Source organism: Hemitrygon akajei, chromosome 16, assembly GCF_048418815.1.
Source record: "Hemitrygon akajei chromosome 16, sHemAka1.3, whole genome shotgun sequence".
Taxonomy (NCBI): Eukaryota; Metazoa; Chordata; class Chondrichthyes; order Myliobatiformes; family Dasyatidae; genus Hemitrygon; species Hemitrygon akajei.
This window is the reverse complement of record NC_133139.1, coordinates 41,914,619-41,938,498: the sequence shown is the minus strand read 5'-3', so window position 1 is coordinate 41,938,498 and position 23,880 is coordinate 41,914,619. Positions and strand designations below refer to the sequence as shown.

Sequence of the window (23,880 nt, the reverse complement as noted above, 5' to 3'; positions counted from 1 at the left end):
TCATACAACCATCCATTACCATGGCTTCACATGACCCTGATCAGGGGGCTAAGCAGGTGCTACACCTTGCCTAAGGGTGACCTGCAGGCTAGTGGAGGGAAGGAGTGCTTTTATTTGGTAGAGGCATATCTTCCCTCCGCCACCTAAAATAGTATGAGTAACACTGGCTAATTGTTACTCTTAGTGAAAGAACATAATTCATATGCTAGAAATCCAAAACAAAAATGGCCAAAAACACTCAGCAGGTCAGGCAGCATTTGTGGAGCGGGAGACAGTTAAGAGTTTCAGGTGAATAACACTTTATTAGTTGACTCTGTTTCCTATCCCACAACGTTGCCTGGCCATTCTGTGCATTTTCTGCTTTTTTTCACTTTAAGGCTGTCACCTCTTAAGAATTGTTTTATAAGCAATTGCTCAGTATTTTGTTTTAACTCCTAACATGTAAAAGTGTGCACATTCTTCAATAGACTTCATTAAATGTTAAGAATCTACTGAGTAAATATGCTCTGCACAATGGGATCAAAATTTCTTGCAATATTGTCTTAAAGAAGCACATCATTGCTGATATGCAAATTACCAATCAGTTCAGAGCTTAAGAAATATGATACAGATTGCCAATTTACAAAATGTGTTGGTCAATTTATCTCTGTCCTTCATTTTCCTGACATGAACAACAGTTTTCCATCAACAATGCACTTTAGAACTTAAGGATACTGGAGAAAGTCGCACTAATGAGGGATACCTCAAGATGTTCTGCTCAAGCAATGTCCAGTCCTAGTATGCACACCTTCACAGTGAGTACTCCTCTCAGATTCTGCCTGCCTCCCATCTGCTCCTGACCTATCGGTATATTACCCCAGGACTTCCCAAAGTTCAGTTACTTCAAAATTCATGGTTTACTGAAACTCATTACAAGAGTTGAAAACTGTGGATCTCTTTAATCCTCTCAGTTTTGATTTTCTCCCTTTCCTTCAAAGGTCGACAACCATGCATAAAATAAACTTGGAGCCTGGTAACTACAGCTTATAATTTGCTATACCATCTCTCCTAAGTCAATCGTAATCATGCCCACTAATGTGTCTGTCTTCTCCCAAGCTCCTCAATAAAAGAGAAAAAAAATTGCAACCAGATTTATGTGGTACCACATATTGATATGCATTCTTTGTCCCTTATTTACTGACGGTGCATCTAGTTTGTCATTGTTATGGCTTTACAGATGTTATTTTTGGCATGTTGCTCTTGATTTGTATTTTAACATGAGGGATGGCAAGGAGAAATTAAGCTAAATGCCATTTTGTAGTTATTGAGTAAAAGCTGAGATGCACTTTAAGTAGCAAAATTGCAGAGGCAATGGCCGATGAGTAATTTAACTATAAATAGCCTTGAACGCATTTAATGGCAACTTTTCTGTTAAGGTCATCTCATGAGAATATAGGTGCATTCCTTTCAATAAATGACATAATGAAGCACCAAAATAGAAGCATGATGGTATATTAGGCCAGGCATTCACAATCTAGCAACAAGAAGTGATGGAAGGAATTAAAGCAGAAAATGCTGGGAGAAATTGCAACTTTTCCCCTTTAGATCAGATTGTTCAAACCTCCAACAGTACAGTACAAAAGTTCAGCTAATGGGTGAACGTGTATTCTGCATAGTGGGCCAGCTGTACCACAATTACATTAAAATAGTTTAATCAGTTTCTCTTAGACTCATCTCAGTTTTAATTAAAATAATCAGAATATTTCCCATCCCTCTCTCACATTCTTTATGTCACCCTGAATTTGCTCATGTGCCAGTGATCATTTAAACAGCTGTCCAAAAATTAAACTCTGGCAGTAACAAGCTCCTTCCATTCATTTCCTGTGTCACAGGATATTCTGACTCAATGCTGAGTGTAGTCAGGTTCAGAGAGCATCCTGCAAAGATCTGACAATGAATTACATTTGCAGCAAATAAGGCTTACATCTAACCAGCCTCGTAGTTCAATATTTAAGAGAGTCTGACGCCAAATGGGCACTCTACCTGGTTAACACAATTGCATGCCAACTTTTATCTGAGTTGTAAAGAGACACTGACTGTATCTATTTACTGCATCAACTGATGCAAATTCCAACGACAAACCACCAGAGCATCCCCTCCAACGCTCTAGAGAATAAATAGCTTGGCACAATATAAAACTGAGGCACAAACACACACACGCTTGGACACAAGGGCATGCATGCATGCACATATTCTGCATACATACACATTCAAAAACTCACGTGGCTACATGCATCAGGATACATACGGATGCACAAGCACATATATATATGTATATACACATACGTACATACACACACATATGTGTGTGAACATGTATTTATTATATATCGTGCCAATGATCTGGCATGCTCATGTGCACGGACACCCACAGATCTACAGTTGCAGTAGGTCAAACAGTAAATGCAGCATCAAAGAGAAGAAAACAATCTAGGCATGCAGTACTGCACAAAGGTCTTAGGCATGTGTATAAAGCTAGGGTGCATAAGACTTGTGCACAGTACAGTGTTGGTCAACATGGATTGGAGAGTACATTTACAAATCTGGTGAGAGCGAAGGATATTGGGAATGGTGCAATTGGAGCACCAAGGGAGGGGTGTGGGACAGGTGGTAGGGAAGGAGTGCCAGTGGCTGGGGTGATGCGGGTGCAGACACACCCAGTTCTGAGACACCAAGCCAGGTCATTTGATTCCAAACAATTGGTTTATCAATCATTACAGGAAATGAAGGTCACTCTGGCGCTTCCCACTCCCTATCCTCTCCCTTCTCCTTTTTCCAACCATGAATCTTCCCACTCTCAGTCCACATAGAGACCCATATCAGAATCCGGTTTATCATCACTCACATATGTCATGAAATTTGTTTTTTTTTGCGGTTTTTTTTTGCAATACATAAAATTACTGCAGCACTGTGCAAAAGTCTTAGGCACCCCAGCTCTATATATGTGCCTAAGACTTTTGCACAGTGTCATAGTTACTCTTGCTGACTCTCGCATTCAGAAATACAGGCATTCAGAAACCACTTTGTGGAATTTAGCCCAGGCAGCCCTGCTACATCTAAAACACGAACACAAGAGATTCTGCAGGAACACACACAAAATGCTGGAGGAACTCCATGGGCCAGGCAGCTCTATGGCTGAGAATAAACAGCTGATGCATTGAGCTGAGATCTTTCATCAGGCCCAAAACATTGACTGTATGTTCCTGTCTACAGATATTGCCGACCTGCTGAGCTCCTCCAGTGTTTTGTGTGTGTTGCCCTTCCACATGCAAGAACTGCTCTTGAGAAATAGCTGGTTCCCTGATTCACCTGCCCACCCTGATCACTCTCTCAGCTATAGCAGTACTTCAGAGCAGGCAGAGGGGAACAAATAAATACTTAAAAATCCAGAGATATACATCAAATGTACAAGTTCCCGGAATCAGCTATCAGTTCAATTTAAAATGTTAATGTAATGGCTGTGAAATGCAGGGGCTAGTCTAGATAAAAATCTCCTGTAGCATTCCCAAAATAACACCCAAGAAAGACTCAACTTCAGGCCTGAATTCATGGCATTTTTCAGCAATTCCCTTCTCTAATGAACTGAATAACCAACACTGATAAATATCCATCTTTGGTCTACACAACCAATATTGGACAACAGAGCAAAGTGGTTATTTATCAGTGTTGGTTATTCAGTTCATTAGAGAAGGGAATTGCTGAAAAATGCCATGAATTCAGGCCTGAAGTTGAAGTTGGGCCTGAAATGCCCAATTCAGAAGATTTGGGGATTTTATTTAGGGATGAGGGGGAAGTTGAGATCGGCTCATTGATCGGTTCCATTGGGTAGAGCTGTGGTCCCCAGCCACCGGGGTGGAGAACACAGTAAATACAAAGGGGACGTGGTGCAATCAAGATCAGGCTGTTCTAAAAACAATGTCAAATATCAAAGCTTTTGGCCTAAAGGAGAACTAATAAGTGCAAGAGAGAGATTTGGAATAATAGGAGCAGATAAAAGAGAGGAGAATCAAAGGAAGAGTGGAACCAGCAGCCAGTTCCTGGGGCTTGCATATGGTCCAGGAGGATGCTTAGTAACATGAGCAGATTACCAAAGCAAAATGCAATAATCATTAACGTTATATTAATACAGAACCCATGTTAAATAAAATAAATAAAATGGCAAGTCGCAATTATGTGGAACAAATGCGATATATAATTGGTGAATCTGGGAATATATTCAGACACACTAAAGAGTCACAATCTTCACAGAACTTGTCCGATATGTGTCAAATAAACCAACCTATGACTGAAGAAGTAATTTCTTTGCATGCAGGAAAATATGACTACAGTACAACAATGATGAACTACATTGTTTCGGGAAGGATTTGAACCAGGATCACAGTGAGTTACTATAATCCATCAAACCGTTTGCTGCAACCCCTCAGCAGGAAGTGAATCAGAATCGGGTTTAATACCACTGGCATATGCCGTGGAATTTATTGTTTCGCAGCAACAGTACATTGCAATACATAATAATAAAAAACTACATATCACAATTCCTGAATCATTTAGCGTGTGTCCTTAGGCTCCTGTACCACCACCTCCTTGATGGTAGCAATAAGAAGAGGACATGTCCTGGGTGATGGGGCATTAATGATGGATGGCACCTTTCTGAAGCATTTGAAGGTGTCCTTGATGCTGGGAAGCCTGGTGCCTGTGACGGAGCTGGCTGAGATTAAAACTTTCTGCAGCTTTTTCCAATCCTGTGCAGTGGCCTCTGCATATCAGATGGTGACACAACCAGTCACAATGCTCTCCATGGTACATCTATAGAAACGTGCAGGAGTCTTTGGTGACACACCAAGTCTCCTCAAACTCCTAATGAAATATCGCCACTGCCATGCCTTCTTTGTAATTGCATCAATATGTTGGGCCAAGGATAGATCTTCAGAGATGCTGACACCCAGGAACTTGAAACTGCTCACCCTTTGCACTTCTGATCCCTTGATGAAGACTGGTGTGTGTTCCTTTGATTTGCCACAATCAATTCCTATGTCTTACTAACCTTGAGTGCAAGGTTGTTGTTGCAATACCACTCAACCAGCAGGTCCATCTCACTCCTGTACACCTCCTCATCTCCATCTGAAATTCTACCAACAATAGTCGTGTTGTTGGCAAATTTATCGATGGCGTTTGAGCTGTGCCTAGCCACACAGTCATGGGTGTAGAGAAAGTAGAGCAGTGGGCTAAGCACACATCCTTGAGGTGTGTTAGTGTCGATTGTCAGCGAGGAGGAGACATTATTTCTGATCTATACAGACTGTGGTCTATTGGTGAGGAAGTCAAGGATCCAGTTGCAGAAGGAAGTACATAGACCCAGGTTTTTGAGCTTGTTGTTTAGAACTGAGGGTATGATTGTGTTGAACGCTGAGCTGTAATCAATAAACAGGAGGATGCCATAAGTATTACTGTTGTCCAGGTGATCCAAGGTCAAGTGGAAAGCTGGTGAGATTGCATCCACTGTAGACTTATTGAGGTGATAGGCCACTTGCAGCAGGAATCTCTCAAAGCACTTCATCATAGTAGATGTGAGTACTACTGGGTGATAGTCATTGAGGCAGCTCATCCTGGGCACTGGCATGATTGGTGTCCTTCTGAAGCAGGTGAGAACCCTTAATGAGGCAGTGAGAGATTGAAGACATCCTTGAACCCTTGTGAGGGTTCACCCTCTTAAGAGACATCTTCAATTGTGCCTAGACTAATATTGCTTCCTTTTGGAAATACAGAATATCAAGCTGACTGAGAAAAAAAATGGACATCTCAGAATAAAGGATTTAAACCGCATTTAAAGGTCACAAACACTTTAAATCTGCAGATGCTTGAAATCCAAAGCAACACACACAAAATGCTGGAGGAACTTAGCAGGTCAAGCAGCAGCTATGGAAAAAAGTAAACAGTCGATTTTTCAGGCTGAGAACCATCTTCAGGACTAATTATCATAGATCCTGAAGAAGAGTCTCGGCCCAAAACATCAACTGCTTACTCTTTTACATCTAAAGGTAAAAAAGTATAGTGCCAATTTCCTCACAAACCCCACATTGGATATCCCATTCAGAAATTTGTCAATAAGGTAACATTTTGGAGACTTACCTTCAATTGGTGCCAAGATAACTCTGGAATGGTCATATGCAATCACGTTGGCATAGCGGTTCTTGGGTTTGTTCACCTCCATGTTTGAATGCTCCCACGTGAACTGCTGGCTTGGGTCAATTGACTAAAGCATTGAAAGTAAAGAGGAGAAAGGGAAGCGAAGATGAGAAAAATGGGAAAAATACCTTACTGTTCCTTTAATCTGCTATTCAACCATCTTGCCACGATATTAATTTCAATATTCACTACCATTTTATTCATTATCATTTATGATCTATAATCATTTATTAAAATGTGTTAGTGCTTCAAAGAATCTGCTTTTTTCATTTTACTCCTTTTCTGTTCTAATTTTCACTGAATTCAAAGGGGTAAAATGGTTGCTGATTTGCTCCCAGCCATTTTGTACCAGTTTCCAGCAATAGTCTATATCACTGACTCAGGAGAACTGGAGTCAAAGTAAAGAATAGTCTGAAGCAAAGGTTTTCGTTTCTGTCCTAAGAGATTATTGCTTCCATTTCCTACCAGTACTGTAGTATTGAAGCTTTGCCACTAAGCTGCTGTGCAAGGGTATTCTTAAATGCTGAGGTAAACCAGTCAGTTAACTGCATGAAAGTATCTGTGTTCAACGTATCCTGAAAGAACCAGAATGTATTCACTGGAGCTTGGTATCATTTTACAATAATCTGCAAAAAGTATTTGAGAAAGGGGAAACCTTCCATTAAGATACTCAACATACTACTCCCAGTCTTTCACATTCAATTGGCTTCAAGCATGTGTTTGGACTATAAATGGGAGATATATTGTTCTTCAAAGGACAAGTTAAATACGACTGTTAAGATCTACAAACTAAGTGTGGAAGAAACCAGCTAGAAAGGTTTGATCCTATTAGCCTTTTAATAAAAGATTCCTGAGCCCAAAAAGAGAATAGAATCATAATACTCAAATGGAGGCTATTCAACCCATTGTACGGATGGCAACACTTTCAAAGTTAGGTCCTACACTCAGGTTTTAAACTGAATTAATTTTTCTGGTATGCATGTTCATTTATCTCCCAGAATTTCTAATGGAATGTGATTCCAACATGCTTTCAAACAGCATTTCAGCCATAACCAATGACTTTATGAAACAATTTGCCTTAATTTTTCTCCAATTTTCTGCTGATTATTTAAAATCTCTGAGTCTTATCCCTGACACACTCAGAGAAAGTTCCCACTCACTTGCTGTCCGTAAGCACATCATGATATTGTTGGCCAGAAAGAATGACAATCTACAAATCAGTGAATTCAAATAAATCAAGGGTAGTGGGAAGCAGACAAACTAACTGTCTTTCTTCTTGCCGCATGCTTGGGGATAGAGGCTGCCATTTATTGAAGGCACTCTATCCTCCATTTTGTGAGCTTGACATGCTGGGCTTGATCAATATTTTAAAGAAGACACAATGATACTTCAGGTAATCTGTTTGACTGGAGATCATTTCCAAATAATAAGTTATTTGTGAGATGTTCTTTGGTTGGCTATAAAATGCAGGTTTGTGAATGTTGGGGTTGATGCTTGCCTGAAGTGATTTGAGCTCATTGCTGATTGAGAACAAAGAGCCATAAATTATCGACTGTCACTTGATGGGATGAAGGCAATAAATGGATGCTGGCTTGGAGCAGAGCCAGTAACAAAGTGTTAAAGGACAGATACATGACCTGTGGCCAACGACACTGGAATGCGATATTTGAGTTGATAAGGAATGGATATAAAAGTGGATGCTTCGTGTGTGCTGGTAGCGGTAACTTTGAAGAATAACCATCGCAGATAAAAGCATGAGCAACCCTGTGTGAAACATGTGGCGAGTGAATCGGGACAACGAGGAACGCCTGGCCAGCGTAAACTCCTTTGGCCGGGTAATACCTTTGCTATTCTTTAACTATTCGGAAGAGTCAGGGATACTTAGCAGGTGTGCACACTAGGTATTTAGTGTATGAATTCATGTACTTGTTAGTTTAAACAATAAAGGTATCTGTCAGTAAATACAGATCTCTCTGTGCCTCACTAATCATTGTCATAAGCAGTATTTTTTTATATCAGTGTATTGTGAAGGACTAACAGTGATCTGAACACTTTTTTGCCTCAATATTTTATTCTGTGAGTATTATATTCAGCAAGATGACAGGTGTTATGTAAAGTAACTTCACTGAGTATTAATGGTTAGATGTGGAAAGAAATTCACCATTTTTTGATGTACCAATATGTAGCATTGCTTCCGTATTGATTTAATTTCCCAAGGCAACCAATTTGTGGTGACTCTGTCAAACTTGGGACAATAACCGGCTGCTGAATGAACTCCACTAAAGTCTGATTTGAGATTGCTTTAAGCTCATTACACAAACCTTGAGTCTCCCACAGCTTTTACTGCATTAGCTAAGGATAAAAAGTGGAATGTATAAAACTTTGGTTAGGCTGAACTTGGGAGTATAGTGTGCATTTCTGGTCATTCCACTGCGGGAAGGATGTGCAGGCTTTGGAAATGGTGCAGGAGGATTACCAGGATATAGCCTGGATTAGTGGGTATGGGGTATAATGAGAGGTTGGACAAACTTGGGTTGTTTTCTTTGGAGTGTCTGAGGCTGAGAGCAGATCTGATAGCAGCTTATGAAATTATGAGATATGGATACAGTAGTTAGATAGACAGCCAGAAACATTTTCCCAAGTTAGAAATGTCACACACTACAAGACATGCGTTTATTGTTGGAGGGGGAGAGCTTGAAGGAGATTTGCGAGGCAGTTTATTTACACAGAGAGCAGTAGGTGCCTGGAACGGCTGCCAGGGATGGTGGAAGGAGATAGCACGGTGGCATTTAAGAAGCTTTTAAATAGGCACATGATTAAATAGGTAATGGAAGGAGTGGATTATATACAGGCAGACGAGAATTAGCTTAATTCAGCATTGTGTAAGGTACACATAACATGGACTGAATAACCTATTTCTGTGTTGTACTGTTCTATGAATCAGGAAATAAGCGAGAAATCTGGAATATGACCACCATCACATTCTCTGTGCCCTTTTTTAATGTACTGTTTCACAATTTGGTTTGCCCTCCACATTTATGGAGCCTTGATACAGCAAGCAGCCAATCATACATCTCACTTCTCCTGCCTGACATTCCCAATTCTTCTTTAATAAGATAGAGAGACTCTTAGTCCTGTCAGCACAAATAAAGCAACAGTTTTCAAAGTATGTTTGGATCCTCTGATATGGTGTGTTAATGTGCTAATCCCGAACGTCACCATGGCAACCCTTCCTCTTTGCTTTTTTGTCCTGATGGCTGGAAAGGGAGTGAGTGCAAAGTGTTTCCTTAATCCTGCTTTTCACCTTCTTACAATCATAGGACCTCAAAAAATAAAAATAAATTATTCTGCTTGCCATAAGTTGGCATTTCTTGAAAGAATCCATTCTCAGTCACATTCCCCACTTTGTCAAATATCACCTTTTCTTTATCAAATATTTATTCTCCTTCCTTTTAATCCTATTTTCATCAGCGTTTGCAGGAAAAATTCCACCACCCAGAAACCAACTGTTTGCACTTTCCATCAGAGGAGACTGTTATGGGGTGGTCACATTTAGCAAACGTTGTTCACGGTGATCACTTAGTTCAGCTCAGTGTAGAGTTGGAGATGAGGGCTTCTGGCTTGTAGGGCACCTCAAAACTTTAAGCTCTGGATTTACTCAGCAAGGTTAAGTTTATGTGAAGTCAGCATGCAATCACTGATAAATAAGTCTAAAAAGCAAAGGAGCATAATTAAGCCATTCAGTCCATCAGTTCTGCTCCGCCATTCAATGATGACTGATTTATTTTCTCCTGCAACCCCATTTTCTTGTGGCCTCTTGTCCTAGACTCCACCACCATAACAAACATCTTCTCCAAGTCCACTCTATCTAGGCCTTGCAATATTCAATAGGTTTCAGTGAGAACCCTCTTCATTCTTCAAAACAGTGAGTATGAACCCAGAGTCAAACCAGATTTTGGCCAGTTTTGTGATCTTTATTATGGGCATATCTACTGAATGTAGCCATCTTCTAATTTAACTCAAACAGGGCAAGGATTGAACTAATAAGATTACTGTGCCAACCACATTTAACACTATCATGAAAAATAAACTGCACAAATCCCAGTGTTTTGATTTGGAAATGCACAATTTATGTCCTGACTTGAATTCTTAATTCAAAATGCTTGCATTATATCTTCAGAATTCATCCATTTTAACGAAGACGTGAACAAAGGTATCCAGTATTCTGTTACTCCTGACAAGATCATATTGCTTAACCTATTCCACATCTCCTTTGGTGAGTAGTCTGTGTAATGTGGTGAGTTATAAAGTTAAAACTCTCTAATCGAAATAGTGCTCAGAAACACTGGCAGGTGGTTGTGGTTTTGACTTGGTGCCCAATTTCCAAAAGAATGTAAATATCTGCGGACTTCTCTAAAAAACAGCCCGTGAGCTACAGACACAACAGATTAATTTATAAGGTAATTCATACTTTACCTCATACTCTTGTGAAAACTTGAGGTTGTCATTTGCTTTCAGGTGCTCTGTATGCTCGGCAAGCTCTGTGATTGGAATTGGTGGGTGACTCATCATGCCTGTGAAAAGACATAATGAACATATCACCTTAAAAAACAAACACTGAAACAAAAAATGTTATAATTCAATCATTAGTCCCAGATGAAAAGGCTGAAATGAGAGGAGTAGAAGAGGGTCATGTGTGGTTAGAACATTACACCATCAGGGCTTGAAATTTGAAACCCAACAATTTGCAAGTAACCCATTTTCCTACAGGAAGCACACTGGAATCCTTTCAGTGTGGTTTCTCAGGAAGGGTACATCCATCTTTGATTTCCCTGTTTCTCTAAAGTAGGGGTTCCCAACCTTTTTTTATGTCATGGACCCCTACAATGAACCGAGGGATCTGTGGACCCCAGATTGGGAACCCCTGCTCCAAAGCATTGGAACCCACCTCTGTTTTATCTGTACACACCAATTTATGGAATTAGTTTGAACCAGTCTCATTAATTTCCCTAACTACTGCCACTTCTTCCCTGCCACATTATCCCCTCTGCCCCAAGGATCATCCAAAACTTTAAGTGTTTGCCAGAGGCACCAGCTCAGTTAATTTAAATAAAAATGTGAAATGGGCTTCCTACCATAGAGCATGATAATCATCTATCAAACAAAATAAGGGCACTTGCAAAAATTCAAGGGTGTTGGAATATTTTATTAACCAACCACTTTTGAATAAAGGACCTAACTCTTCACTGTATTTTTTTGGCCTTGAGTTAAGCACATGCAGATTGTAGCCTTTGTGTGTATTTGTGGCTCAGTATGACAGATTCTGCTTGGGTTCAACAGGGCATTCCCCACATGTGCAACCTTTGAAGGGGAAGTTCGGGGACCTTATGAGGAGTGGAGTCTTGTTACTGATGTGATCCATCTGTGTCTGAGGGGAGTTGAATGTTAATCCCAAGGTTTTCTAGAGAGGAAGTTTCCAATTTCAAGATGGGAATGGAACAAGGCAGGATGGTAAATGAAAATCATACTTCAGCAGAGAAAGATAATTAATCATTTGGGGACTAAGTTAAGGCTCGTTCCTCTTCACCCTGCTTGTTAAGCAGGGAAGTTATGAGGAGGGAACAGGTGTGATTAAGGGAAAGGAGAGGTGGTTTAAGTAAGGGGTCTTTGGGGTCCTGAACTTGGCTTGTTGGGATGCAGTTCTGAAACCTTGAATCAACTCCGCACACAGACTTTACTGTTCAGTTGCAAAGTGCATTCAAGGATTGAAGAGCAGAGGCAACTCTGTGACTTATTACTGTCATCCACAGCCAAGAATTTGAACGGGACAGTGGCATTGCTGATTCAGCTGCCTGATACATGCAGAGGCAGCAGGAAAAGAAGGCCATAATAAGAGGGGAAGACAGCCTTCCAATAAAAAATATCATTACTGTGCACTGTGGATGTATGTGATAAAATTGTGCAATACCCAGAGACATATAGAGAGTGCTCACTTTCCTCCTGTCATAATGACACATACCTCCAGAGTTTGTGCTTTATTTCAGTTTGCTTAAAGCAACACATTGTCCTCCCAAGTTTCTTGATAAGTTAACCTGAGTACTTTGGAGTTCTCTCAGTGAGTAATGCTTGCCACAACTTTAAGATTATTCTCTCATCAAGGAATATTATCTTGCAAACTATAAATTGAAAGTCTACAAACTAGTTATGAATGTTAAATTTATTTAAAACTTTATATTATACAGTGGATTCTGGTTAACTGGGCCATCAGTTAATCAGGGCAGCCGCTTATTTGGGACAACTCTTAAAGAGCAAAACCAAATTCAGAAAATAGCTGGGAGTCCCTTCATTTATTTGTGACACCAGGCTGCTTAATTGGGGCAGCAGACGGTTGTTGAAAATTTTCAACAGTCACATGCACATTATGTGGCTGTCAAAGAAAACGCTGTGCCTAGAGCAAACAATTTATAAATAGCATCACTTGTTTGCATTCAAAAAGCAGTGATTTTTTGTCACTGATAGTTGGTGAGTGCTAAGCAGTAAGACGATTCAGAACTGTTTTCCTCACTGTGGTTTCAAGCCTTCAGGCTTGGAGATGCCAGAAACTGCAGAAGTGAAAAATGAAAAATTTCACCACTTCAACAAATTATGAACTACAAAAAATTTGAAGGTATTGTCAATCATCTTGAATATTACAATTAAAATGAATATTTTATGGATGCAATCATAGAAAGCACAGTTTGAAGGTACTCCACTATCTGTGCTAGGTATATGCACTGATTTTGTTCAATTACAGTCAATCAAAAGAACAACTACATCAATGACTATTAGGAACTAATATACAGTTTTATAGAACTGCAGTAGTTTTGGTCGTGTTCTAATTTATTCTGTATTTCATTTAAATACATAACTTGTCACTCAGTTAAATGGTAGTTTGCCTTTTTTTAATACCTTTTTAACTATCGCCATGAAACTTTGGCTAATTGGGACTGCTGCTTAATTGGGCTAAAATGTTCTGGTCCCATTGTGCCCCCAAGTAATCGGAATCCACTGTATTACCAAAACTGACTTGAACTTCTGTTACATGATTTGAAAGGTACTGAAAAAAATAGGGCAAATGACATTACTTTGTGAAATGCTGTTAGATTTACAGGCTATTTGTTTTACTTCACATCCACTGATTTTTGTTTATCTAGCTGGGGAAGACGAGGATGTTCACTTGGCATGCCTTTGACAATATCCCCTATTAATGAGTTCTCCTGTGTTGCCATGGTTACCTAATACTTCTGTTGATTGTTTTATTTTCCTTGTTTCTCCTTCTTTTCTGATCCCTGTATCTGGCTTTCTCCACAAGCAGGTCCCTAATGGTATTACAAACCTTGCTTGCGGAGATAGCGGGAAGTGCCTTTCGTTGCTATGGAGAATTTCAAGCCCTGTTACAGAATCAGCAGAGTTTGATCATTTGAAGCAGACAATATGGACGTTAAACTCGAGGCAGCACAAAGATGAGAAGCAAGCATGAAATCATCATCAGTTTTTATGGTGGGATTTCACTGCAGTTTGTTATAACACACAACACAAAGGGAGATGTGTTGGAAAACACATTCCTGCATCGTGGAAAATGTCCAATACACACCCACTCATTATCAAATGGAGAGGTGACTTAGGCCACCAATTTAGCCACCCCTCCCAAGCCTTTCATGCACTGAAAGGACAAAAGGATTCTAGCCTGCTCTTTGCCTCTTGGGAGTCCTATTATCAAATGCGGCCTCCAAAGAAGAGACTGGAAGGTGAGAGATGTCCTTCCACAGACCAATTTCCCCTTCCTTGCTGATCCCTGCTGATACTCTTTCCAACTGAGCCACACTGGACCCTTAGTGGGAGGTGCAGCCTTATGGAGTTTGTGAGAAGCCAAATAAGCCACCCACTCATTAATTTCACATCACCCTAACTTAATCTCTCCCCCATCTCCAGTTTCCTGTTTCTAACAATAATGCCCATTCCCAACAACCTCTACCTTGCCTCTCACCCATTACCCAACTTCATCAACAATGGCTGCTCTTGGAAACTCAACAGTGAAAGACAAGAGGTTATTTGACGAGGCCATGATCAGAACTTGAGTGTTAGTCTTTACTTCCCCAAAGACAACACAAATTCCAGTTGAACTGAGATGGGGGAGTGAATTTCTATTCTCTCTGGCTTAGGGGCCACTGAGGCTCATGGCAGCCCATATTCAACTGACTAATGATAAATCTAGCACAGGACTCCCTAGCTCAGATTCATGATGGTCAACGTTTGCACACAAAGCGGCCTGAGTGCTTCACATTTGCTTCCTGTAACTGTGTCAAAGCTTGTATTGGGCTGCGGAAACTTGTCCAGCCAACCCACAGGTGCCTAGATGACTGACTATCACGAATTATAACAGGATAGAGAAGCAATAGGATTAGGGCTGACTGTGCGCTGGTGGTATTTAATGCTCAGCTGGGACACACTGTTCAAAATCTGATTTATCAGCACCTCCAATCTTGGAGTGACTCCTTCAAAGGTTTGATGTTGATGCTGATGCTGGGTGACAGTTTGATACTTCTATTGCCTAGGGCAGGGGCATGATGTGGAAGCAGCCATGTTGTGTGCTTGCTACCCTGAAACATGTTGGTCTTCCAGTGTGAGGGGAAAATGGCAAGCAAATGCTACCAATTGCCATACTTCAAGGCGCAGGGATACATGTGGAAGGACACTCTGAAGCTCATAAGCAATGAGGGAGAGGACCATAGTCTGGGGCTACTGGACCCTGTGTTACAGCCTCTCAGGAGCTCCATGGGTGCATTGCTTAAGGAAGAAGAGCAAGTGGTGTGACCCATTGTAAGAGAATGAATCCGATTAATGGTAAAATTGCGTGTAGAAAAATGTGCATTAATTATATTCAACAGGTGTTGAATATAATATATTTATGAAATTTAAAAAAAATGTCATCTGTGCCCAATATCCGTGGTGGAAAAAGTTTTGGTACTCTTTATTAATGAGGAAAATACTGGCTGTAATTCCTTGCTAGAATAGAAAGTGTGTGTGTGTGTGTGTCTTTGCGAATATGTGTTTGTACATGAAAGTGTCTACTTGTGTGTGTATACTGTATATGTGAAGTAAGTGGTAGCATCAGTGTTGGTCTATGTGTATGAGTGTGTGTGCATGTGTGTAGATATCTATCAATGTAAATGAGTGCCTGTGTGCATGTGTGTGCGTGTACGTGAGTGTGTCTACGTGAGTGTGTCTGCGTGAGTGCGTGTATGTGTGTATTAGTATCCACATGTGTGTATATGTGTATGTATGTGTTGAAATATCTGCAATCTATGATGGCACAGTGCCATATAGTTTTATGGCACCGAAATGAATAGATATTGAATGGCCGTATCTTGCAGAACTAGATTCATTTCCATTTATATTACATTGTTCTACACTTCCTAAATCTGCAGTGTAACTTACTCTAATTATACCTAGCTAAAGACTAGTTTTACATAATGTGTTGAATATTTCCTTTGTCACTACTGAGGACCAGAACCTGATCAATGGCTAAGGTTTACTAAGGAATGGTAGTGAAACCTTCCAAAAAGATCCCGGAGTCAAAACTGTAAAGTGCTTAAAGTAAGGGATTAGTGGGGCACTGAACAGACCAGTGCCTACATACTGCGAGCGATACTTCTGCATTTAAAGGCCTGCGACTTTCTGGGCAGTAGAGCAGTCTGAGGTATTGGAGGCAGTAGAGCAGATGGTATGATAGGAGATTGACCCCAACATCTTTCCGCAGGGATCCTGCCATTGAGGACAATGGAGATGACAGAAGGAGTGAGCTGGGGTTAGAAGGAAGAGGATGTCAGAGGAAGTGCAGACCTGAGGAGATGAGAGAAAGGGGTGAGTGCTTTATTTGGGAGGGGGAAGAGGATTGCTGGGGGAAAGAGAATCCTATTGCAGAGAAGATCAGATGGATGGAAGATAATGATTAGGGAAATGAACACAATGGTCATTTGGCTGGATGGGGGTGATGCACGAGGGAGCGCATTCAGTAGGAAAACTGGGAGAGATAACAGGGAGGGAATGGCCTGGGTTTTCCTTTGTGGAAGCGATTGAGCTGGAGATTGTTTGGGGCAACATCTAATAACAAATAAAACTGAAAGAGACCATATACCTGGCAGAAGATGATGCTCCCATGGTCCAAAAAGAAAACAAGGCTCTTTTAATGAATGCCATAGCTAACCTGAGCCCTAATCAGGTCTGATTCAGCTTGTGGGCTTCATTTGAGCAACATAATTTTGCACAAATGGCATTAAAACAAGTGATGTTAAAATGAGCATTGTCTGCTATGACTGCACATGCTCCCTTTTCCCTGTGCACACATGCACTGGATGTATGGATGAGTTTTATCTCACTTATGGGAATGCGCTACTGGGTCTGCCAATCCGTTACACTGTGCAGAACAGCAATGCCGGATGACAAACTGCCCAGGCTGCTGGAACTCTGATAATACATTCTGATGCAGCTTGAGTCTCCTTGCTTATAGAACAGGATCCTTCCAAGTGGATGAGATTGGGAGCACTCTGGCTCAGCAGCAGAGTGGTTTAGAAAGGTAAGACAGTGATTGGACATCCTTCCTCCAGAACCCCCTCCACACCACCTGTTGGCAGTCTGCAAGGTTATTTATTGAAAGGTGCTTACTCACCATGTATGCATTTCCCCAGATGGTGAAGAACTAAATACTATCAACTGTCATTCATTGTTCATAAAGCTCTCCTGAGAGATGTGATTATGTGCTGACAGATGCAAGTTGAATCCCACATTATGGAGCCTGGCTAATCAATTTTAAGCACTCGTGACAGAATAATTACCCATTGCCCTCTGACTGCAACTGATACCTTCTCACCAACTTGAAATTGACCTTTGACTCTCATGGACCACCCTCAACATGTTTGATTTCCGCTTCCCTCATTTAGATCCATTGAAATCAGCCCGGCATTAAGTGCAAGCCAATGAGGACTAATTGCTATCCCACTGTCTTCAAGAGAGAGAAAAACACTGTCGTAGATTTGGGCCTAGCTGAATCTATATTGATCTGAATCTGAACTTAATATTTGTTTAACATCTGTTGTCTTTATGTAAAATTGTTTTCAGTGCTCAATGATATTAACTTTAGACCATAAAACCATAGGACCATAAAACAAAACAGAATTAGGCTATTTAGCCCAATGAGTTGCTTCACCATTCCATCATGGTTAATTTATTATTCCTCCTCTCAATCCAATTCTTCTGCCTTCTCTCCATAACATTTAACACCCTTTCTAATAAAGAATCTATCAACCTCTGCTTTAAATATCCCAATAACTTGGCCTCCCCAGCCATTGTTGCAATGACTCACCACCTTCTGGCTAAATAAATTCCTCCTTGTCTCTGTTCCAAAGGGATGCCTGAGGTTGTGTCCTCTGGTCCTAGACTCCCTCATTATAGAGAACATCCTCTTCACATTCTCTCTGTTCAGGCCTTTCAATATTCAATGGGTTTCAATAAGATCCCTCCTCATTCTTCTAAACTCCAGTGAGTACAGGCCTAGAGCCATCAAACACTCCTCATGCATTAACCCTTTCATTCATGGAATAATTCTCGTGAACCTCCCACGGACCCTCTCCAATGCCAGCATATTGCTTCTTACATAAGAAGTCCAAAAATGCTCGAAATGCTCCAATGCCTTATAAAGCCTCAGTGTTACATCCTTGCTTTTATATTCTAGTCCTCTTGAAATGAATGCCAACATTGTATTTGCATTCCTTACCACCGACTCAACCTGCAAATTAACCTTTAGGGAATCCTATATGAGGACTCCCAAGTCCTTTTGCACCTCTGATTTCTGAATTTTATCCCAGTTTAGAAAATAATCTACGCATTTATTTTTTCTACCAGATCGCATGATCATAGACTTCCATACACTATAGTCCATCTGCCACTTCTTTGCCCATTCTCCCAATCTAAGATTAATTATGTTATCTAGTTCACAATTACTTTTAAGAAATACAATGCGATGAAAAGTTTTAAAACAATCAGCATGATCAGTAGGTCGACAGTTACTTTGAATATTTGTCAACTTGCATTGACTTTATACACGAGTGCATTTGTGTGTGTATTTGTACGTATGTACGTATGCATGTACATTTGTGTAGGCCTCTGTGTATGTGTGCATGTGTGTGTGTGTGTGTATGTGTGTGTGCGTGCATGCATGTGTGTGTGTGTATGTGTGGGTGCGTGCGTGCACTTGTGTGTGTTTGAGAGAGAGTCTATTTATTCAGTTTGCAGTATATAGGAATGAAACTGTCTAAGAAACAGGCAAATGGGCTAAAGAACTTACTTTTGTTTCATAAATGTTCTGTGATTCTATAAAAAAAGAGAAATAAAACACAAGAAAAGGCTTAAAGTATCCTCAGGCCAAAATTACGTTCAAACTGCACTCTGATATGCATTAGACAGGATATACTTTGTTACAGATTTTGTCTGAATTGATTGGAAGACCACCAGATGCAAAATGTGACAGAATGAATAGAACTTGAGCAGATTATAAGAAATTTTCTTTTAAAAATTTGCTCAAATGATCTAAGTAAAAAATCGATACGGTGCATTTAATATGGCTGAAGATGGGCTTATCGAGAAAAGCTAAAGCAATTTTAACCACTGTTCTCTATCTGTGAATATTTTAAATTACATTAAGTAGTTTGAAAATCTGAACAAACCATATCGGCTGATGTCAGGTTTTCCACAAATTGGGCTTTTCGCACAGTTACTATAATTCATTGCCAAAGAGAAAGACCAGAGGATCCACGGTGAATGGGTGAGAGCACTGGAAGTTTGCAGTGATTATTAATGCTACCGGGGCAATGGGCAGTTAGTGGGTGGGCTGCCTTCTATTGTAATGTTTTACAAGCCAGTGCCAAAAAAATGCCAGAAAATTCAACAGATGCTACCTGCTTTTTGGATTTGAAATTCTGTGAGTCTTTGCATCTGTTTGGCTAATTTGTGTTAAACTTAATTAAAAACATAGGACAAGCTCAGGTCAAAATTCTTTTGTGAACTAAACATCCTCTGTGGTCTGGAGACAACATGTATGCATAACCCAGCCCAGCAATGGAATCAGCGCCTGAGAGGAGTGAGTAGGAATTTAATATGAACATGTAGAAGAACACGTTAATTCTTTACTGGCATTGCCCTCCCTTCAGAATCATGGAAGTTCCTCATGATCAGTTTATTCGTTGTGATTTGGAATGAAGTATTCCAGTCAGACAGAACATAATGACATCAAATGAGATGCATTATAGGTCGCAGGTGAAATGTGTGGAGACACTTCCATAAGGATTATATATTAGAATATCCTGAAGACAACAATGGTCTAGCACAATGAGACATATCTGTTCTGAATCAAAATGAGTTTGTACTGGGCCAATAAACAACCTGCTGGAGGAATTCAGTAGGTCGAGCAGCATCTGCAGGAGGAAAGCAATTTCTGATGTTTTAGGTTCTGACGTGGGAGTTCAACCTGAAACATTGACAGTTCCTTTTCTTCTGCAGACGCCACTCTCTCTGCTGAGTTCATCCTGCATATTGTTTATTGCTCCAGTTTCCAGCATCTGCGGTCTCTTGTGTCTGCATTGGGACAAAACTGAGTAAATCCTTCCTCGTCCCCACTCCCTCCGGTCTGGAGGAGTTTCTGTATCGATTACCTCCCAAGGAAATAGTGAACTAATGGTGTTAAACCATACTTTGGACAACTTTGGTAGAGAAGCAGCAAGGACATCACAGAAAAAATGGCCTCCTTCAGTGTTGTAACCATTCTAGGAAATCCACTATATGTAGAAGGTTGATTCCAGAGATCTTAACTTCTAGTCTAGCCTTCCGTCCCGCTCATCCTCAGACCCAGCCCATTTGCTGCTCCCATATCCTTGAGCCCACTAGACCACCAGGTGAAACTGATGAAGCCACCAATCTGCAGGCAACCCTGGGCTTAAAGGATTGACATTTGAAACATACACCTAAAAAACATGCAAGAGTGAAAGGAGCTAAAAGCTTAGTCAATGAGCAGCCAGGAGCTCGAGAGAGAAAAACACAAGTTAAAACTACATCGAGGTGGATAAGAAACACAGATTATATGTACATATATATATGTACATATACACACATATATAGATATATATAATAAATATATATATTATATATAGGTATATAACACACACATATATTTATATATATACATATACACATACAGGTGTATATTAAAAACAAAATGAAATTAAAGCTAACGAAACAATAGGCATAAAATGCAAGTGGGAACTAACTTGCAAATTCAGGTTCACTGAGGGGACTGCTGACAACAGATTCTGTGAAAAGAAACATCAGCACGTGAACACACTTAAATCTACAGGCTGGCAGAACACAACTCAAGGGGGAGATAACAAACAAAAACAAAACGGGAACTCAAAGTAAACAAACAAATGCATGAGTAAACAGTCAATCTCCGATCTGCCCCTGTCAAAGAACTCGGCGGTTGTTCTGTTCCTTACCTCGTTTTGTTTCTTTCCTTTCTCTCCTCGGGGCTCGCTCTGTCTTAAACACAATCGTAGTAATTGTGTCCTCATGGGACTGCCTGAAAATTTGGGACCCTCACTCATGAGGGCAGGTCCCCAGAATGACTATGATTGATCCTGAGAGAGTATATTAAAGTTCTGGTGGGACACAGGGGCCAAAGCTAGATAAAACTAAGGTGGAGTCCACAAGACTCTCAAGACTTTTTCTACCAACCCGATCCTCATCTCGAGCTCTAAGGTGTGTTGGATCTGATTATGAAGGTTTCATCACACATTGTCCTCTCTCTGAATAAGGAGGCACTTTCAGCTTTCTTCAGTATCTTATTAAATAATTAAACAAAAAAATCATTAATTTAACTTTCTGGTTACGGGCAGCTGGTCCTGGAGGTTAACTGTCTGGGAGGTTAGGTAACTTGTCCCAGCCTGGTCGCAGTCCCAGTGATTTTGCTGCCAACTCTGCTGCAGATAATGTCCCAGGCTGCAACAGCCAAGCTCTCTTTCTGCTTCCTTGCTGTGTTAGCCATGAACAGACCACTGATGCTGATGGTGACTCTCGTACACTGATGAGCAGCTGTAACTGTTGCTCCTCCCTCACTCCTTAGCCCGGGGACATGGCAGCCACATGCAGCTTCTCTGAGGAGCTCACTTGACTCAGCACAGCATGGACTGACTTGGCCAACCTCTGCTGATAGCTGGAAAGACCAAGCGGCCATAATCTCATAGCTGAAGAGCGCTACACTGCTGCTCAGGATAGTACAGTGACCTCAGAGAGTCCACCACATATCCAAAGACACACAGTCAAGTACAGCCCCAAGCTGTGCCATATAAACACATGCTGGTCTTCCTCTTTCATGACCCTGTCATTAACCGCACTCCAGGTGACCCAGGTGTAAGAATTACCCACAAGCTGAAACCTTTCCCAAAACCTAGTTGTGTAAATGGAGTCACTGAGACAGAATTTTGTGTTTACGTGCTTGATAATACCACTTCTGACTACCTTGGATCCATTCATCTCCAATGAATTAATGATTGGTTGTGCTTATTTCAGAAGACATATTTTAAAAGACCATTTGATAGGTATACATATAGCAAAGGTTTAGAAGAATATGGGCCAAATGGGTCTAGCTTGGATGGGCATCTTAGTTGGCATGGCCCAACTGGGCCAACGGTCTGCTTCTGTGCCCTATGAATCTAGCCAATGTTCTCTCATCAGACCTGGAGGCAATGACAGGTTCTCGAATTTCTTGACGTCCTGAATATAATGCCAGGAAACCCACTGACAAACAAACTCTGCCAATCGTTCCCCCCCCCCCCCCCCCCACCGCCCCAGTTGCACCTTTTACCACAATGTGTTAACACAAAGTACTACAACCAGAGGTTATGGGTTAAGGGTGAAAGGTGAAAAGTTTAAGGGGAACATAAAAGGAAACTGCTTTGTTCAGAGGGTCATGAGAGTGTGGAATGAGCTGCCAGTACAAGTGGTGCACGCAAGCTCGATTTCAATGTTTAAGAGAAGTTTCGAAGGTACATGGATGGTAGGGGTATGGAGGACTATGGTCCTGGTGCAGGTCAATGGGAGTAGGCAGTTTCAATAGTTTCAGCATGGATTAAATGGGCCAATTAGCCTGTTTGTGTTGTACTTCTTTATGACTCTATGACTCTATCATGTATTGTCAAACCTGGATGGTGAAATATCCTTCCCAAGGAATTCTAAAGTGCACCAAATAATTGAGTCAAATTAATGGTTGAATCAGTAATGACTGACAAATAGTTTTCAGTTTTATACCCATTAATGGATATCCACAAAACAATGCATTCTAGATCCAGCAGTCACTTCCTTCAAATGTGTGCTTTTTCTCAAAATTGATTTGCATAATTAACCTGCAATACTGTAGAACATTTATTCTCTGATAAGATCTTCCATAACACCTGCACGTTTATGTGGAAAAATGGTGGTGCCCTTTGGAATTCGACGCTTTTCTCTGTGATCATCTTTAATGGTCATCGGGGTGAGCTTCTGCTCCTTTGGCCCTGCTGTTTCCCAGTAGACCAGTGGGGGTGAGTAGGTTGGGTCCCTCCCTTTTCATGCACAACACAGGATGAATGATTCATCCTAACCACTGCATGGCAGCACTTTGCATCAACACTGTGGTCTTTTGTACAGTAGGGCCAATCAATGGCACAGATGAGAATAATTCCTCAGTAGGAAAGCAAACATTATCTACTAAACAAACTACTAATTTCTACCACATGGTTCCATAATTAATGGCGGAATTTGACTGAAATTTTAACATTTCTTTAGGGATCACATTTCACAGGCACTGGTGAACACACCCCAGCTAATCGCCCATCACAAAGTGTCACATTAAAAGCCCACACATTTTAGTAATTGATAAAAGGTAGGACTTAAATGTGTTTCAACTTATAATTATAACATCTGTTGAAGAATATGACAGAGACTTTTACACTGTTCGAATTCATTGCAGCTAATTTTAACTCTTCCCACAACCATGTCTTAAATGAGAGGTCTGGTAATCAGCAGGCTGCCACTTCCTCTCTCAAGGAAGTGTCCAGGAGAGAGCACAGCTTTGGCCATTCCAGAAATACCCTGCCTGTATAAAGGCAGGAAAATTGTAACTCTTGCAGTCTAAAATTCTTCTAAAACTGGAATTGAAATTGTTGCAGTTTCTCCTTTTTTTTCCCTCAAACATTCCTCTTCTCCCCTCATCCTTTCTTGCTCCTGCCCCCCTTCCTCTTGCTCTCTCTCACCCTGCCCTTCCCTTCTCTCTCCCATCACCCCACCACCCCACTACACCCCCATTGCCTCTCTCCTCTTCCTGAAGCACTGGCAATAGTGCTTTCATACTTATGGCTGCTAAGGCTTTTTTGTGGGCAAGCATGATTCTGCCTTGCTAGGATGCATTCCTCCCAATGGTTCCTGAGAAGCTCCAGTGTGGAGGATTACCGTGAAGTTGGTTTTAATATGTCTTAGCGGTCAATAACCAGAGTCATTCTACTCAGGACTATTTGTGGATTTGAATCGGACAGC

The 23,880-nt window shown here is 40.9% G+C and overlaps 1 protein-coding gene across 21 annotated transcripts in view; it reads right to left on the bottom strand.

Moving 5' to 3' along the window:
• The window catches only part of LOC140739994 (receptor-type tyrosine-protein phosphatase S-like), a 469,315-nt gene that overhangs the window by 59,985 nt on the left and 385,450 nt on the right, over positions 1-23,880 (bottom strand). For 14 of the 21 annotated variants that reach the window (XM_073068765.1, XM_073068749.1, XM_073068746.1 and 11 more), the window contains 3 exons: positions 20,583-20,624; positions 10,702-10,799; positions 6,169-6,292 (listed from right to left, as the gene is read on the bottom strand). In XM_073068765.1, the coding sequence (XP_072924866.1) occupies positions 6,169-6,292; positions 10,702-10,799; positions 20,583-20,624 (264 nt within the window). The remainder of the gene's footprint in view (positions 1-6,168; positions 6,293-10,701; positions 10,800-20,582; positions 20,625-23,880) is intronic. The other 7 variants (XM_073068755.1, XM_073068768.1, XM_073068767.1 and 4 more) reach the window with 1 other exon arrangement.